The sequence below is a fragment of the Eretmochelys imbricata genome, chromosome 1, assembly GCF_965152235.1.
Source record: "Eretmochelys imbricata isolate rEreImb1 chromosome 1, rEreImb1.hap1, whole genome shotgun sequence".
NCBI classification, from domain to species: domain Eukaryota; kingdom Metazoa; phylum Chordata; order Testudines; family Cheloniidae; genus Eretmochelys; species Eretmochelys imbricata.
In genome coordinates, this window is record NC_135572.1 from 251366437 (window position 1) to 251383810 (window position 17374).

Below are 17374 nucleotides of genomic sequence, written 5' to 3' on the forward strand. Positions count from 1 at the left end.
GCATCTCAGAAAAATGAAGCCTTAAACTATACCTTTATAAATACCTCATGTATCAGTGAGAAATGAAACCTCAGCCTGTTGAGCCACCTTGAGTTCATTCTACTCTGATTAACAGGCTGAGGGGCTTGTTTACACTTACAGAGCTGCAGCTGCCCTGGTGCAGCTTTAGTGGAGACACTACCTATGCCAACAGGAAACCTCCTCCTGTTGACATAGGTACTCCGCCTCCCCAAGAAGCCCTCCCATTGACACAGTGTGGTTACACTGGGGGTTAGGTTGGTATAACCTATGTCATTCAGGGGGTGTGGAAAATCTACACTCCTGAGTGACGTAGTTACATCGACCTATGTTTGTAGTGTAGTGCTAACATAGAGCAGAATTCCAAATGTTATTGTACACGCTTCTTATAAACAAAAAAGAGTGCCCTTCTCACAACAGAGAAAGTGCCCTTTGACTAAAACAAACCAAGAGGTAAAAACACACCTGCTGTAACCATTAAAAGCTTTAGGGAACGGTGGTTGGGTTGGGGAAGATAGTGCTTTCAGACAGACATCTCTGATGGCTGAAAATTAACCGATCCTATAATCTTACACACCGGTCATGCTATGGCGCTAATGAGATTTTAGTTATTCTTCCATTTAAATGTTTGGACTGTTAGGGTTACACACAAGGGAGGGAACAGTCTCTTTGGAAGTTATTTTGTTGTTTAACAGTTTTCATATAAGACGCATTTTTATGTGGAGACCAATGGATTGATCACAGGGCATCACGTTCATTGGAGAATGAGCCAATTCAGTGCCCTGAAGGCTAGAACTGTTTTTTAGTTAGTAGAAATTAGTAGAAATTCCTTGAGGGCCCCATAATAGTATCTGCTGCAATTTATTTCCAGTTCAACTGTCACTTTCTTACTGTCATGCACAGCATTGTTGAGAGAAGCATCATAGGAAGCATTCCACATGCGAATGTGCATTTTTTCCCAAGATATTGAATGGCCAACAATTTGGTGACTGACACCTGCCTCTAAGGCAAATTTATCGTGAACAGTGAAACAATCAACCAATCCCATCTCTACAACAGAGCTACAGAAGTGGTTCCTAGAAATGGAAATGACGATGAATTAGTAGAAGACACTCCCCTAAAGTCAGTATTAACAGAAACAAAGTTGGAATTCTTCTTTTCATGTGGCAAATTGACCAGTGGTCTGCTAAGAAAACTGGAAGAGTTTCCCTCTTCCACTCTCAGCAGCACCACAAGCAAGTCTCTCACCTATCAACTCCTTGCTTGGCCCAAATCCTTCGTACACCATCAGTTGTCCATGGCAATCAGACAGAGTCTTTTCAGTCCAGAAGGCCAGGAAATCAAGCCGAATGATGGATTTTAACGGGGCTACAATTCGCCAGTGGCAGCTGCAGGGCAAGAACAAATTCAAAACACTCTAACACCCAATCACATGCACCCTACAACTGGCTCACATTTCCAAGGGATTGTTACTAAAATGGGGTGGAAGGAACAAGGAAAGAAAAGAATTTGAGTCTGTTTTAAAAAACAAACAAACAAACCCCAGAAAACAAAGTGGAGATTCTAATCCAGGGTGGGATGTTGGTTTGAATCCATTTCTGGTATAGAAATTATGAATAATAAAATAAACTATCATCCAATTGATGAAAGTGGACATAAAATTATGACACTGATTCAGAAACAAGATGGACCAATGCCAACGAGGATTCCTCGCTGCCTAACACTTCACTGAGCAACCACCCCTACTCACCGCTCCCTCCTAGTGGGAAAAGCTAGGAGAAGAAAGGGCTAGGAACTGCCCTTTTTACCACCTTGCCTGAGTTATTCTATGCCAGAGGACGGGGAGGGAGAGCCCCTTTCAGCATTTCATCTGACATGATGAATGGTTTCACCAGAACGATGCCAGATTTGGCCACTAATTGTTAGAAAGGGTGTAGTAGCACTAGCCCTTCTGATCACCATGCCTTCACGTGAGAGGCAGATAGGAGCCACAGAAGGTAATTGTGGAACCTGTTCAGTTTTTCAAAAAATGTGTATTGAAACACAGAAGTTAGATATGGAAGAAGTCATATTCATTCATCCCAGATCATCCACAGTTTTGTAGAACCTAATTTAAGAGGTTCCAAGAAACAGGATTAAACAAGTTCACTCTCACCTGGTGGTGTTAGGATAGCCATGGGGATATCCTGGTGACTGGATCAATCCTTCCAGGTCTGTGAGAATGACATCCCTACAGCGTAACAATTCTTGGTCCACATCCTTGGGGCGTTTCACTGCCTTTCCAATCTTTGGCCCTAGAAAGAAGCTTTGGGATTCAATTTGCACCTGTCTTTTAAATACACTTCCACCAATGGCCCAGACAATACCACGTGACTGCCCCTAGAAGATTAAAGTCCATGTAAAGAAAGCTGAAAATTAAAATGCCTCATTTTAAAATTAAAATTAGTCTGGAAAACAAAAACACAGTTGGACAGCCAACTAATTTGATACCAATAGTGATTATTTTCCATTATTCAAGACATTTCTGCTTGTTATTTATGTTCTCTGTAAAAAGAAATATCAAAGCCAATTTTAGGGTCATTCCAGCTTTCTTCATTCTGTGTTTTTCTAATTTCTCATGTAGGACTCAGTAAAATGAGAGCTCTATTTTGGTGCTCAATAAGAACTCACTTGGTTCCCCCAGAAGGGAGTCCCCTCTTCTATATCCACCCTACTGCCTTCTGGAAGCAAGCAGAGTCCTGAAATTTTATAGGTTAGTTTGAAGTGGAGGTCAAATGGTTCAGCTCACTCTCTACCAGCCATCTCTCTATTGAGCAGTGCGTGTGTCACCTTACCATACCTTGGACTCTGAAGACCATGTACTCAATGCCAAAGGCAGCAAGGGTCAGAGAATGGAACACCACTTTCACCACAGGGCCAGGACTCAGAAAGGTCATAGGCGACTGCAGGACACCACATAGTTCAGCTAGGAGAGAAACAAACCCAGGCAAAAGGAGAAATATTAGAAACTGCTCTGGAGAAAAATCCTTTAAGTGCAACTTTTAGTTGCATAAATAGTTACACAGTTAATACAAAAAGAAAAGGAGTACTTGTGGCACCTTAGAGAGTAACAAATGTATTTGAGCATAAGCTTTCGTGAGCTACAGCTCACTTCATTGGATGCATTCAGTGAAAAATACAGTGGGGAGATTTATATTGATAGAGAACATGAAACAATGGGTGTTACCATACACACTGTAACGAGAGTGATCACTTAAGGTGAGCTATTTGGGGGGGCGGGGGAGAAGCCTTTTGAAGTGATAATCAAGGTGGGCCATTTCCAGCAGTTGACAAGAACATTTGAGGAACGGCGGGGAGGGGAATAAACATGGGGAAATAGTTTTACTTTGTGTAATGACCCATCCACTCCCAGTCTCTATTCAAGCCTAAGTTAATTGTATCCAGTTTGCAAATTAATTCCAATTCAGCAGTCTCTCACTGGAGTCTGGTTTTGAAGTTTTTTTGTTGAAGAATTGCCACTTTTAGGTCTGTAATCGAGTGACCAAAGAGATTGAAGTGTTCTCCGACTGGTTTTTGAATGTTATAATTCTTGACATCTGATTTGTGTCCATTTATTCTTTTACATAGAGACTGTCCAGTTTGACCAATGTACATGGCAGAGGGGCATTGCTGGCACATATCACATTGGCAGATGTGCAGGTGAACGAGCCTCTGATAGTGTGGCGGATGTGATTAGGCCCTATGATGGTGTCCCCTGAATAGATATGTGGGCACAGTTGGCAACAGGCTTTGTTGCAAGGATAGGTTCCTGGGTTAGTGGTTCTGTTGTGTGGTGTGTGGTTGCTGGTGAGTATTTGCTTCATGTTGGGGGGCTGTCTGTAAGCAAGGACTGGCCTGTCTCCCAAGATCTGTGAGTGATGGGTCATCCTTCAGGATAGGTTGTAGATCCTTGATGATGCGCTGGAGAGGTTTTAGTTGGGGGCTGAAGGTGACGGCTAGTGGTGTTCTGTTATTTTCTTTTTTGGGCCTGTCCTGTAGTAGGTGACTTTGACAGAGCCAGAAGAGTACCCCAATCTGTTTCTTCATTTCAGCAGGTGAGTATTGTAGTTTAAGAATGCTTGATAGAGATCTTGTAGGTGTTTGTATGAGGGGTTGGAGCAAATGTGGTTGTATCGTAGAGCTTGGCTGTAGACAATGGATCGTGTGGTGTGGTCTGGGTGAAAACTGGAGGCATGTAGGTAGGAATAGCGGTCAGTAGGTTTCTGGTATAGGGTGGTGTTTATGTGACTATCGCTTATTAGCACTGTAGTGTCCAGGAAGTGGATCTCTTGTGTGGACAGGACCAGGCTGAGGTTGATGGTGGGATGGAAATTGTTGAAATCATGGTGGAATTCCTCAAGGGCTTCTTTTCCATGGGTCCAGATGATGAAGAGGTCATCAATATAGCACAAGTAGAGTAAGGGCATTAGGGTACAAGAGCTGAGGAAGCATTGTTCTAAGTCAGCCATAAAAATGTTGGCATACTGTGGGGCCATGCGGGTACCCATAGCAGTGCCGCTGATTTGTTAACTCCTGGAAATGGCCCACCTTGATTATCACTTCAAAAGGTTCTCTCCCCTGACCCCACTCTCCTGCTGTATAGGCAAACCTTTAGATACAAGTAGCCATTTCCCACGTTGGTTGAATAATGAAATCACTGGGGGGGGTTATTTTTAGATCAGGGGTGTTTTATTGGTTAAAAACTAAAATCAGAAGCCATAAGTATATAACCCTATCATTATCATTACTACATTTCTTACAAAAGTGAACTGTAAGTGGGGGGGGGTTGTAAAAACGTTTTTACTTCAGGTAAGGGGTACATCTCCTGGAAAAAAGTCAAGAAACACGGACTTAGGCCAGAAAGTCTAATCTATTCAAATACTACACCATGATTTCCACACACCCTCCCTTGCCATTTGTACAACTCGATTAAGGGCCCGACTCTCTGCTGCTTTAAACTGATGCATTGTATGTTTGACTTATTTCTGTTGAGGTCACTCAGCAGAGAATAGGGCCTTAAAATTTAGCTGAAAGTAAATTCAGCCTGCAGCCAGCACAGTCACTCTGTGGAAACTGGCCAGTTTTAAAAAAAGATTCAACATCCCGAGGAGAAAAGCTTCAGCTAGATGATTGATTACCTACTACTTTTCTTCCTCTTTGGCCCTCTTCATATATCCCTAGGAGCTCCACTTGGCAGTTCCGGGAGGCTGGTATTGACAGATGCTTTACTGTGAGCTTTGCCATGCCTCTGGGAGACATTCTGAGCACCCAAGAGCAATTCAAACTTCCCATGGAGCCTGATGAGCAAGGGGAGGAGAAGAAACCTCTGGGCTCTGTTAACTCCACTTCCAATGGACATTCTGCACAGAAAGAGCATATGATGGTCACAGAAGCACTGGGAAAGAGTTTTTGCTGCTCTACAACTCCTATTAGTTAGGTCTTAGATCAGAGATCCTAAAGGTATGTCTACACTACGAAATTAGGTCGAATTTATAGAAGTCGGTTTTTTAGAAATCGGTTTTATATATTCGAGTGTGTCCCCCCACAGAAAATGCTCTAAGTGCATTAAGTACATTAATTCAGCAGAGTGCTTCCACAGTACAGAGGCAAGCGTCGACTTCCGGAGTGTTGCACTGTGGGTAGCTATCCCTCAGTTCCCGCAGTCTCCGGAAATGAGATTCAAAAGTTCGCGGTTCTTTTCCTGTCTACCTGGCCAGTGCATCGGAGTTGAGAGTGCTGTCCAGAGCGGTCACAATGAAGCACTCTGGGATAGCTCCTGGAGGCCAATACCGTTGAATTGTGTCCACGGTACCCCAAATTCAACCCGGCAAGGCCGATTTAAGTGCTAATCCACTTCTCAGGGGTGGAGTAAGAAAATCGATTTTAAGAGCCCTTTAAGTTGGAAAAAAGGGCTTCTTCGTGTGGACGGGTGCACATTTACATCGATTTAATGCTGCTAAACTCGACCTAAAGTTCTAGTGTAGACCAGGGCTAAGAGGACAATATTGCCAATGGGAAATAGCTTGTTAGTACTGCATGTTACTGCTTCAGTCTTCTAGTCATCACTGAGACCCAGGGCACTAAATGTCTCTCTAGTAAGACAGAAAGTTTGCCCTCAGTTACAAACATGCAGTCCTTTGAAGCCAGTTGAAATGCACAGGTGTAACCGAGGGCAAATTTTTGCTTCTCCCTAATAAAGATATTGTATAGTCCCCATAATTTAGTATTTAAGCATTCCCCAGGTCTCTAGTGCCTGGAATGATAGAAGTGAAACACTCTGGTACAGTCAGAGGATGAGTTTTCAATGCTAAAAGGCAAGCACAGTGCTTTGCAGAAAGCCCCAGCAATCCAGCTACTAGAAGCAAGATGGGCAACATCCCCAAAGTGACTGTGTGCCCAGCTTGCCAGGCCTTTAAGAGGGGAGACCAAAAGAGAGTTGCAAATCTGGCCTGACAGCTCATCCAAACAGCCAATGACTCAGGACAGTCCCAGAGTGAACTGGGTATACAATGGGGAGAAACCTAACAAAGCTATCCAGCTCAAGCCTTCACATGTTCATTGATCCGGACAGTTTTCCAGTGTGATGATTTATTCTTTGTCTGACACTGGTCTCTTACCAACCTGTCCAGCCTTAGGCAACAGGCTCAGCAAGTTAGTGGATGTTTTCTGGGAAAGCAAAGAACGCTTTCCCTGCTTATAAAGCACACAGATAAGGGCACAAGAAGAACAGAGCTGTGGTGGCTTGTGCTCCATGCACACAAAGGGGAATCAAATGCAGCATTTCTCAAGTGGAAAGAGACCAAATCAATAGGGAAATATTTTGAAGCATCTGTGTGAGTGTTGTAAACAAACAAAAAACTGCCAGTCAGAGCTGTGTCCCCCTTTAATCCTGTATAAAATAGGGCTTTTTGCGTCCCACAGCAGTATCTTTTAAAAGCCATAATCTCTATGTAGTAGCGTTTGTACTTTGTCATTTCCTCCACCACTGAAGCTTGTGAAATCCCTGCTAATGCTAGCATTGACCTCACCACCCCTCACCCCAGACATTACGCATGAGCACGGAATGCTGACTACGGGGAAAAGTTTACAGTTCACAGCGTAGAAGGCTGGGTGGTTAGGCTAGGAACCCAAAGGAAGTAGCATGTACCCCACCTCTATTCTACATCTAAGCAAATTAAATGACTCCAATGCTGAGGTCGCTATGCTGGTAACTGATGCTCTCTGTATGAAAAAGAGGTACTGCATTGCTAGCAACTGTGTGAGCATCCCCACCCACTACATAAGAATGACCATAATGGATCAGACTACAGGTCCATCTAGCCCAGTATCCGGTCTTCCGACAGTGGCCAATGCCAGGTGCCCCAGAGGGAATGAACAGAACAGGTAATCAAGTGATCCATCCCATCGCCCATTCATAGCTTCTGGCAAACAGAGGCTAGGGACACCATCCCTGCCCATCCTGGCTAATGGGCATTGATGGACCTAGCCTCCATGAACTTATCTAGTTCTTTTTTGAACCCTGTTATAGTCTTGGCCTTCATAACATCCTCTGGCAAGGAGTTCCACAGGTTGACTGTGCGTTGTGTGAAGAAATACTTCCTTTTGTTTGTTTTAAACCTGCTGCCTATTAATTTCGTTTGGTGACCCCCAGTTCTTGTTGTTTACTCCTTCTCATAACACACTTCCTTATTACTTTCTCCACACTAGTCATGATTTTATACGCATCTATCATAGCCCCCACACTGTCCTGGAGGCACCATTCTGTAGGGATATTTCAGTCTCTATGGCCATTCAAATCCCTGACCTCTGCTGAAACTATCAGCATGAGTGCCAGTTGTAGGATGACCAGATGTCCCAATTTTTCCACACTTTCTATCTGGTGACCCTAGCCAGTTACCATGGCTTAGAGGCACATATTGCTTGCCTGTGTTCTCTGGTAACAGTGCGAGCGAGCTGAGCTGGCGGTAGTAACTCCTGAACAGGCTGGATTTTTAAAACAGTGAGCAATAGCACTTGGGACCTTGCCAAAGACAGCGTCTTGGTTTAAGGGTTCTTTTGCTTTTTCTCCATGTTTTCACCATTCTTTTCCTTCAATGCTCTCTGCTCATCTGTGGTAGAGAAGCTTTTTGTGTGTGTGAAGTGTGCGGCAGGTGGGAGAGGTTGAGTCAAGGGCCAAAATTGTTTATCATCATATTTGTATTACAGTAGCCTCTAAGCCCCAGCCAAAATTGGGACCCAGTTATGCAAGGTGCTGTACATAAGCACAGCAAGAGACTGTTTCTGCCCTGCACAGCTTGCAGTCTAAATAGACAAGACTGACAAAGGGTGTCAGACAGGAAATATTACACCTTTTACAGATGGTGAATTGAGGTACAAAGGATTCAGTGAATTGCCCAAGATCACACAGGACATCTGGGGCAGAGGCAGGAACTGAATCCAGTTCTTCTGATTTAGTCCAGTGCCTTAACCACAAAAGGATCCTTCTTCTCTGGATGTACTTGGGTCTGCTCTCATCCACCCCATCCCCTCCAAAAAAAATAAAGCCAAGCATTCCCTGTGTCTCCTCCTCAGAGTACAGAGCCCTGAGAGGTGGTGCTTTAAAATCATGCACTCTGATTGTGTCCTCTCTCTCTCTCTCTCTCTCTCTCTCTCTCTCAAAGAAAGCTGTCCAAGGTTTATTCAGTAGAACATTCTGAAAGCAGATGGTGCAAAATGCCTCCTAGCACCATGGATAAACGGAACTGTGTTTGGAGCCAAAAAATCTTAACTACGATGGGTCTTTCTGAAATCCTTGCTGACTCAGGAATGCAAAGGGTTAGTCCCAGTGCTGTCACTTACTTTTAAGATCACCTACAATAATGAGCAAGTTCCATGAAGGAAAATGTAGGTTACCTACATTAGAAACTGGTCATTACAGTAGAGGCTGGTCCATATAAGAGTTTTGAAAGTCTGCTACCGCTTTCATATAGGGGACTTGGTCCTTCAACTCAAGTGGCTGCATTCCGTGCCGTTAGCTCCGAAAGGAGCAGGTTCAGTCCCTGCTCTTGGCCCAAACAGGGTTGGTTACTCCCTAGTTTACCGGTTTGTGAAAAGGGCATTCTGACATTTACCTAACTTACAAGGATGAGGGTTAATTAGTATTTTAAGTCAAGCAAGTCATAATCCTGTGAGAAAAACTACTAGTTAGGGGCCAAATTCTTAGGAAAGAAGAAAATGGAGAATTTATTCTACAGCCAACTTTCAAAATATATTGAATCCCTTGGCCAACAGTTCAAGCAATATTAAAAGGAGGATGGAAATTGTTTTCTGATTGGCAGTTATGCTAGTAGTATGGGGCTGGAAGGGCACGAGAACATGGTGGCTGATATCAAATGGCAATGGGTGGGGCAATGTAAGGAAAACAGCAAGAAGGTTTGTGTTTGTTTTAAAAAAGGGAAAAAAGTCACTGAGGAAAATAGCTTATGGTTGATGGAATTCAAAAGAAAACAAGTAATTTTGTTTGTTGCCCCCAGTTTAGACTCCTACAACGATAGATTCTCTTAGCTTGTCTGCACTAGTCTGGGAGTTAAAAGAGGATTATATGTATCTAACCCTATGATCTCGTCAATAGGCAATTGCAAGAAATCCACTGTAATTACAAAGTTTTTGGACTTTATATACTTTGGCAACAGTTGCCTAGCTTGACACCCTGTACTGTACTACCAAGCTGAATCTTGATCCACCACTTTCCACAGGATACAAGGGTATGCAAGAGACAGTCAAGCAGCACTATTAACTGAATGTAGCTGCAGGAGAGTTTTTACCTTGTCTGTAAGCAGCTCCTGTTAGCTTTGTAGGCCGTTTCATTGGTGTCTGTGTTAAGGTTTCATGTCCATTCTTACTTACCTGAAGCGCATTTGGTTCAATCTCTGTAGAGAGAGGTACAACATGCCTATTACTAGGACAGTTTAATAAAGATGTCCTGGGCTATGTGTAATTTGTAGAGAGACAGCTTTGTGGGAAAACCAGACAGTACCCATACACAGGATTAAGACATCCCACCAAGAGTCAGATTGACCATAGCCTTGCTCATGAAGTGATAATGGAATGCTAAACCTTTCAAATGAAACCATCTATAGAGGCAAAAGTGAACATAAGCAAGCGATAGTAAAACCTCCATCATAGAAACTGATTTACAGGTGGAGATCTGTGCACTTCTCTTCCTGAGACTGGTTATCTTAGGGTAAACTCATGAAAAAGCAAACTATAGAAAGCTAATGCCCAACAACCATCGATACTAGATCTTCCACTATGAAAGAGACCTCTAACCACCTTCCAATTCATCTGGGGGAGCCGATTGGAGACAGCTACCCTCATGGACCACACTTAACAATCCTGAATTAGTAGTGACCACTGTAAAAAGGCTGAAATTTGTTTCTTCCTCCTCATTTGAGTTAACAGTAGGTGTAAAAATCATGCTTATTCTATGAGAAGGCACTGGCTGATGACTGCTCTAAGCAGGCCAACAACTGAATAGTTTTAACCCCTTATGCCAAAAATCAGGATGTGGAACAGAGCTGTATTTGCCACCACTGCAGTTCTGCTGGTATACAATTTTTTAAAATATATCTATATATAAAAGCATTATGCTGAGTCACACATAGCTACAATATCAAAAGGATTTTTTTGATCACCAGAGTAGGTTTTTGTTTTGCATCCTCCTGAACTAGGCTGACAAGATACAGGATGGATAATTAGGAATATCCCTTGGGATGCATGGCAGCCACATCAGTAGTGAAATTGCTGTGGGGAAGAAAGAAGTGGTTTGCTCTATTTCAGTTAGGGAAACATCCCAATTCCATAGGCATGGCGGTTTGTGAGGATACCAAGTAGGAGACCACACACAAACACACATTCTTCCCTTCACCTCTAAGTGTTCCTTGCACAGTAAAGAACATGGTCCACTTCCTTTTAAGAGGCACATACTGTATTTTATAGTCACTCTCTAGTGAGCTGTGTTATTGATTACTCTTTGTACAGCACATACTCTGAAGTGTTCAAAATGCACTTGTCTCGAGTTTGGTGTGTACTGGTGCATTGTACTTCATTTCAGATTATCCCAGAAGTTCTGAGTCTCTAAAAATCTGTCAGCCCGATTTGTTTTTGGATGAAAAAATGTTTTTTTTCCACCCCTACAGCCACTTTATTTGATTTAGAACCAGCAAAAAAAAAAAAAAAAAAAAAAAATTAGCAAATACACAAAAATATGAACCCCCCCCCCAAAAAACAAAAACACCCCATCACTTTTTAAAACCAAAATTTTTCCAGTTTCCAGGGAGGAATGTGGGGGTGGAAAAGGTTACAGGAAATTTCAAACACAAGACTTATGTATTTTTTTCCACATATCTCATGAAAAATAATGGTATTTTTCCATCTGCTATCCACAAAATACTTTGAATACTTCCAGAAAGCTCTGCCTTTAGGACGCACTGCTTAAAGGAAAGAAGGATATTTACCTCTTATTGTGGATTTGATCCAGTCCAGGAAGACTCTCACCCTTGTATAAACTCCTGGTTTCTTTGGCCTGGCACAACCAACACCCCAGCTGATGATGCCATAAAGAATAAATGGCTCTTTTTCATGATGGCAAACCAATGGGCCACCAGAATCACCCTGAAAGCACACAAACAGAGGGACTTTAGAATATTAGTAGAAACGTCCTACATTCATGTGTCTTCTACACTCTTAGCCACAGAAGCTAACAGCAGTCACAGACCATAGCTAAGAGGAAAAGTTTGAATATGAGTACCGAGTATGCCCAGCTCATGCTCCTGGTTTCTTAGTCATGGACTAGGATGGCTAATTCAATAAATCAGATTGTTAGTAAGGCAAAGTGGTCTGGAAGACTGAACATAGGGTTCAGAATCAGGAGGTACTAAATTCAGTCACATTTTATATAAAGATTCCATTTATAATCTGTATAAGATTCCAAGCTTGTCACTCTGAAACGTAGCACACTTGTAGAATCAGGGTGAACTGATGTAAACAGCAACAATGGCTGTAGCTCTTTTTGTTTAGAGTACCACCAGGTTCAATCACCACCAGGTTTTGCAGTCTGTTACTGTCTATTTTTAAGTTCACAGCCATTCTGACTTGACAAATGACACCTGTGCAGTGTCAGCTACTGTAAGACATGTATCTATTCCCTGCCAGGACTCCTAGACCACTGTGCTATAGATAACAGCCAATCACCACCCTTACTACACAGCTAATTTGCATGCATCAGTTTCATTGGTTGTGTGAGGAAGACTGCACAGATAGTATATTACTTGGCTCAATTGCCATATCCATGCAACAGAACAGGCCTTCAGCTACTAGTTTATCAAGGGTTAATAAAGGTAAACAGAAATGAAATGTGTCATGGGCATGAATATTTTGTATTAGAGAGATAAGCACACTAGTAGGTGTTATAGACTGTTATAAGCAACCTATTGACCGGTTGGACTCTAGAACAATTATTAACATTACTCTCTCATATCACTAATATAAAAAGCATGACCCAATATTCTAACCTGGCTTTGCCACCTATTCACTGGTTAGGAGTCAAGAAACGTAAAAGGAAGAACATCCCCTCACCCAGAGTTACTCAGGCTCAATCACAGTTACAGCTGAAAGCCCAAATACACCAATGGTTGTTTTTGCCACTAAGCTTCTCCAGCTCCATGTTTTGAATTCAGTTCTAGTTTGGGCTAATTGTGTTGATTGTTCTTTTGATGCTCTGTGCATTGCCCATTCCTGCTGTAGACAGTTATCGGGGGCAGCTGCCTTTTTGTAGGATTTGCTCTACCAGAGTTTTCCCAACACATTCTACCATATTAAAATACAGCAGAAAACAATCACCAAGACTCATCTTCAATGGTACTTGCATTTAGCAGCGACTCACCTGGCAGGAATCCTGCCCTCCAGAAGAAGCAAAACCAGCACAAAGCATCCTAGCTGTGATCCCTCCAGGGTGATTAAAATAGTAATTTTTCTCACAGACTTCACTCTCAAGTATGGGTACTTGTGTCTGCTGCAGTCGACTAGCGAGGCTTCCATCTGCTGTGGAGAGAAGTTGGCAGAGGAACATTGTAAGTTATTTGCAGGGTTAAAGAACTGCTGAAAATGCAAAACTGGAGATGGAAACAAACAGAATGAAGTTGGCTAAAAACACACGTTTCCCCATGTCCCCTTGCTAATAGCTACAATTTGGATCCAACCAGACAGCTGAGTATGGAAACTGGACTTTCCACCAGGTTATCTGACCCTTCTGGTTATGTAATAATACAGGCGGGTGCCTGTACACAGTATGTCAGACTGTGGAGATCCCCTTTGCCAACAGTCTAGTACAGCCATTTCAGAGCAGTAGTAGACGCTCAATTTGGCATTGTTCAGCCAACTGACTCAAAACACAGCTCCTGCTGGAAAAAGCCAAGGTTTTAGCTAATGTCTCCCCAGCCTACCCCAAGTTTGTCTCCGAAGGAACATACCTCATTCATGAGCCTCTCCTCAGTGCCCTGATCATTTTAACCCTTTGATGTTTTGAGAGGCTTCTCACTCCCTACAAATCAGAAAGTAGGGCCCAGAACATAAAAGCAAAAGCCTGGGAGCTTTAATTAAGAGCAACTGCTAGGCCTGCAGTCCTGGACACTATTCTAATTATAGCTAGACAGCTGCAAATCAGCCAGTCCATAAGCAACATGTAAGAAATACAATCTTTTTGCACAGTGATAGTAGAAAGCTCCTAAATGCTAAAATCACCTGTGCGTAGGAAGAACTGTGGATCCTGCCATCTGCTCCCCACTCATCATAGTGCTCAGCACACCCTACAATGATGCTAAGAGATGCAGGACAGAGGTAGAATCTCCACAGACACTTCCATCTTTTTTGCCCATTTAGAGAAGAACATACTACATACCTTCTCGGGTGCTCCCCCAGCCAGTCATGGTGCACAGAACAGAGGAAAATAACGGTTGCGTGCTGTTGGGCAAACATACTGGCCTCACAACAGTGTTAAACTCCAGAGGGACATCCAGTTGGATCAGCGCAATATCTGAGTCATAGCTCACTGTATCAAAATCAGGGTGCACCACAATAGTTTTCACCCTTCTCACCTGTACCAAACAGGATCAAACATTAATAAAGCAAAATGATGAGCTCAAAGAAGCTGGACCAGGGAAGATACAACTGAAAATGGACCTTAAAATGGAGGTGGGTTTAAAGTACATTTTGGAAGAGACACAAATTGGTGTCAGTTTAGAGAAGACTGAAACAGATTAGAACAGGGAAGGTTCAGGACTCTGGAGGTCAGAGCCGTATATCCCCCAACTCTTGGTTACAGATTGGCCACAAATGGAAGAGATTGTATTAAAATCCCCTGAATTTAGGAGTGAGGATTCTATTTCATTTTGCTAAACTAGCCTGATGAGTTTTTGCAGAAGGCCAACATGCACTGGTGCAACATCCCTATGCTTTTGCCCCCTTGACTCAACTTAATGCATAGAAAGGCACCGGTCAACAAGTGTTCTGTAGGAAGCTGTATTGCCCAACACTAAGACAGCAAGATGCTGAAAGCACCACGGCTTGTGTTTTGCCATCTACTAGACTTTTTAAAAAAAGATATTAAAAAGAGAAAGCCTTAAAAGATATCATCAAGGATTAGGTTTGCCATGCAAGTCCACAGACTATTTTGTTTCAAATGCTCTTCTTCCCCTTTGGTCACCCAAGATACCCACCTTTCTTTGGTTATTTCATCTTATTTGTTAGCACCGTGTTTTAACTAATGCACATGGATCTATTACAAAGAAGCAGGGAAGAGGAATCAACACAATCCACATTTTAGATTGTTTTGTTTAGTCTCTACCTGTTCTGTTGACTCCTTCAGGGCTCTATCATGGTCTCCCACGATGACAGTCCAACGCAGTGGTCTGTTTGTTCTGTAAAATAGAAATAAATGCACTGAATCTGTGCATAACCAGCCTTACATACGCCTTATTCAGCATACTGAGCATCTTTTGCTTGGTCTTCAGTACCAGCTTAATTAGTCACCTAGCTCCCGGACTGACGAGTCAGAGTTTTGCCATGACAAAGTCTTTTACAAGTGGAAGTTGCTGAAATACACCAGGCATAATTTCATGTGAACCCCCTCTCCCGCACTGAGCCAACATTTTTCAAAGGCTAAAACAGAGCCTTGGAATCAAGCAAAGGAGAGTTTTATAAGTGGGAGTAAAAAGAAAAGGAGTACTAGTGGCACCTTAGAGACTAACCAATTTATTTGAGCATAAGCTTCCGTGAGCTACAGCGTACTCCTTTTCTTTTTGCGAATATAGACTAACATGGCTGCTACTCTGAAATAAGTGGGAGTATGGGTACTTTTCAGCATTGTTTCTCTATCCTAGAGGAGGGGACATACCACTGTCCCAAAAAGAATATCTGTGCACATAGAAGCACAGGGAAGCCTTTGCCAGACAGGTTTACTCACGATTGTATACAGTGGGCTGCTGTGAGTACCCATGTTGGACTGATGACAACACCGCCACACTGATGGTCACCTAAGAATTGCAAGCCTGCCTGCCAAGGCCAGCAATGGGGACATGCTTCTTCTCCCCCAACAACACGTCCGGACAGCCACTGGGGACTAAACGGGGGGAAGCCACAGACATCTGCAACACAACAGCCAGAAAGCTAGTGAGCAACACTGACTTCCAAGACTGTCTCTTCCTTTGCATCTATCACATTTGTTTCCTTTGCAACTAAGACTATAAAGCAGAGACACCCCAAAAAGATGCAGTATAGCAGGCACCCTTTGTAGGGATAGCAGCTGGGTGTGGTCACTTATTTTGAGCAGAAGAAATGCAAGCTTGATGTAGGTGGCTGAGAACTTGAATTATGGACAGAGGTTCCATATTATACCGCAAAGACCAAACAAGGCCCAGACGTAGATGTTAGTATCTTTCTCCCATCCTATAAATACATGGATCAATTTCAAGTTTTCCTCACCAAATCAAGGTTAGAAAGGATTAAACTAGATGGATAATGTGGCACTGGATGGGCACAACCCCTGAAAGAAAAGTGGGCATTTCTCCCCATTTCTTCACTCTGAATATGCTTTATACCTCCTTACTGTGTATACCTTACATCCCCATACCCTGAAATCCTAGATCCCATGTGCACCTACACCACTGCAGTCTATTTCCTAAGGATCCTCTGGTTATAAGTCAGGAAGAACTATTGACCCAGCCCATTACAATGAATTTTTTACCAGCTTACCTAAAGGGATGTTCTTTGGAGTGGCCGTCTGTAGAACAATTGGTTCTGCAACTATTGATTCAGCTTCTTCTGCTGAAGACAGAATAAATGGAATCTATTTTACTCCCAAGGCACCAGTCATGGCCCCAATTCCTCCTCCTCCTCCCCACAAAGCCCCAACCCTGTAGAAGGAACTCCTACAAGTGAAGGCCAGATCCTTCAATGTTAGCAGCTGGCATATAAGAGAGTGAAGCAACGGCAGTTACGCAGGGAACTGTTACCTCATGTTCCCGCGCCCACTGCTGTAATAGGACAGCAGTCTCTGGATGGGATGCTTCTAGAAGTAGTTCAGAAAGCCAGAGTCTGCGAGTTTCAGGTAACAAAAATGGTCAGTGTCCTATCGGTGTTCCCAGTGTGGGAATTCTGATTCCTTTCCATTGTTGAAAGAACTGAATTCTGCCAGTAGAAACTGTTCCATCTTTAACTGCCCCAGCATAGCTAAAGGGGATTATTTCAAAAATAAGACCAAGAATTCAGAAAACATAAACAAAGGTCTTTCTACCAACCTGAAGGAACAAAGGTGAATCTGGCCTTAAATCCTCTGAAATTGTTCTCCCCATCACTTTCAAAATGTATTAACATTTCATTGCCAGGGCTCAGAATTGGGCTGGGGATTGAGAACCCACACAGATTGGCTGTAAGAAAAAGTGAGGAAACCCCCATACTTTTAAAATTCAGAATATCACTTTAAACTCACTTCCAGCTTTGCTAAACTATGTCCACAGGAGGAAAAACCAAACAGGGACTTGTAATTTTCACTTGGCTCAAAAAGCCATTTTGTGGGTGGATTTTTCTTTTAAAATCTGAAACAAAGACGTTTGCCAGGTCCAGTCGAAAGGTATCCAAGGAGAAGGAAGTAGAGGCCCAAATTAAGCTACTATATACTCTCAGGAACGAGACAACCTCCTAATTTTCCCACTATGCGAACTAAACTAACATAAAACAAGTTTGCTGCATAAGTGCCTCCCACCAAGAGAGCCTCTTAAAAAGA

At 42.8% G+C, this 17374-nt stretch overlaps 1 protein-coding gene across 1 annotated transcript in view; it reads right to left on the reverse strand.

The window, feature by feature from the left end:
- OVCH1 (ovochymase 1) overlaps positions 1 to 17374 on the reverse strand; it is a 53874-nt gene that overhangs the window by 10995 nt on the left and 25505 nt on the right. Inside the window, exons 14-25 of the mRNA XM_077807512.1 lie at positions 16890 to 17018; positions 16345 to 16416; positions 15557 to 15737; positions 14939 to 15011; positions 13994 to 14189; positions 12980 to 13137; positions 11553 to 11709; positions 9861 to 9965; positions 5196 to 5417; positions 2858 to 2983; positions 2174 to 2312; positions 1267 to 1406 (exon numbers count right to left, since the gene is read on the reverse strand). Of these exons, the coding sequence (XP_077663638.1) occupies positions 1267 to 1406; positions 2174 to 2312; positions 2858 to 2983; positions 5196 to 5417; positions 9861 to 9965; positions 11553 to 11709; positions 12980 to 13137; positions 13994 to 14189; positions 14939 to 15011; positions 15557 to 15737; positions 16345 to 16416; positions 16890 to 17018 (1698 nt within the window). The remainder of the gene's footprint in view (positions 1 to 1266; positions 1407 to 2173; positions 2313 to 2857; positions 2984 to 5195; positions 5418 to 9860; positions 9966 to 11552; positions 11710 to 12979; positions 13138 to 13993; positions 14190 to 14938; positions 15012 to 15556; positions 15738 to 16344; positions 16417 to 16889; positions 17019 to 17374) is intronic.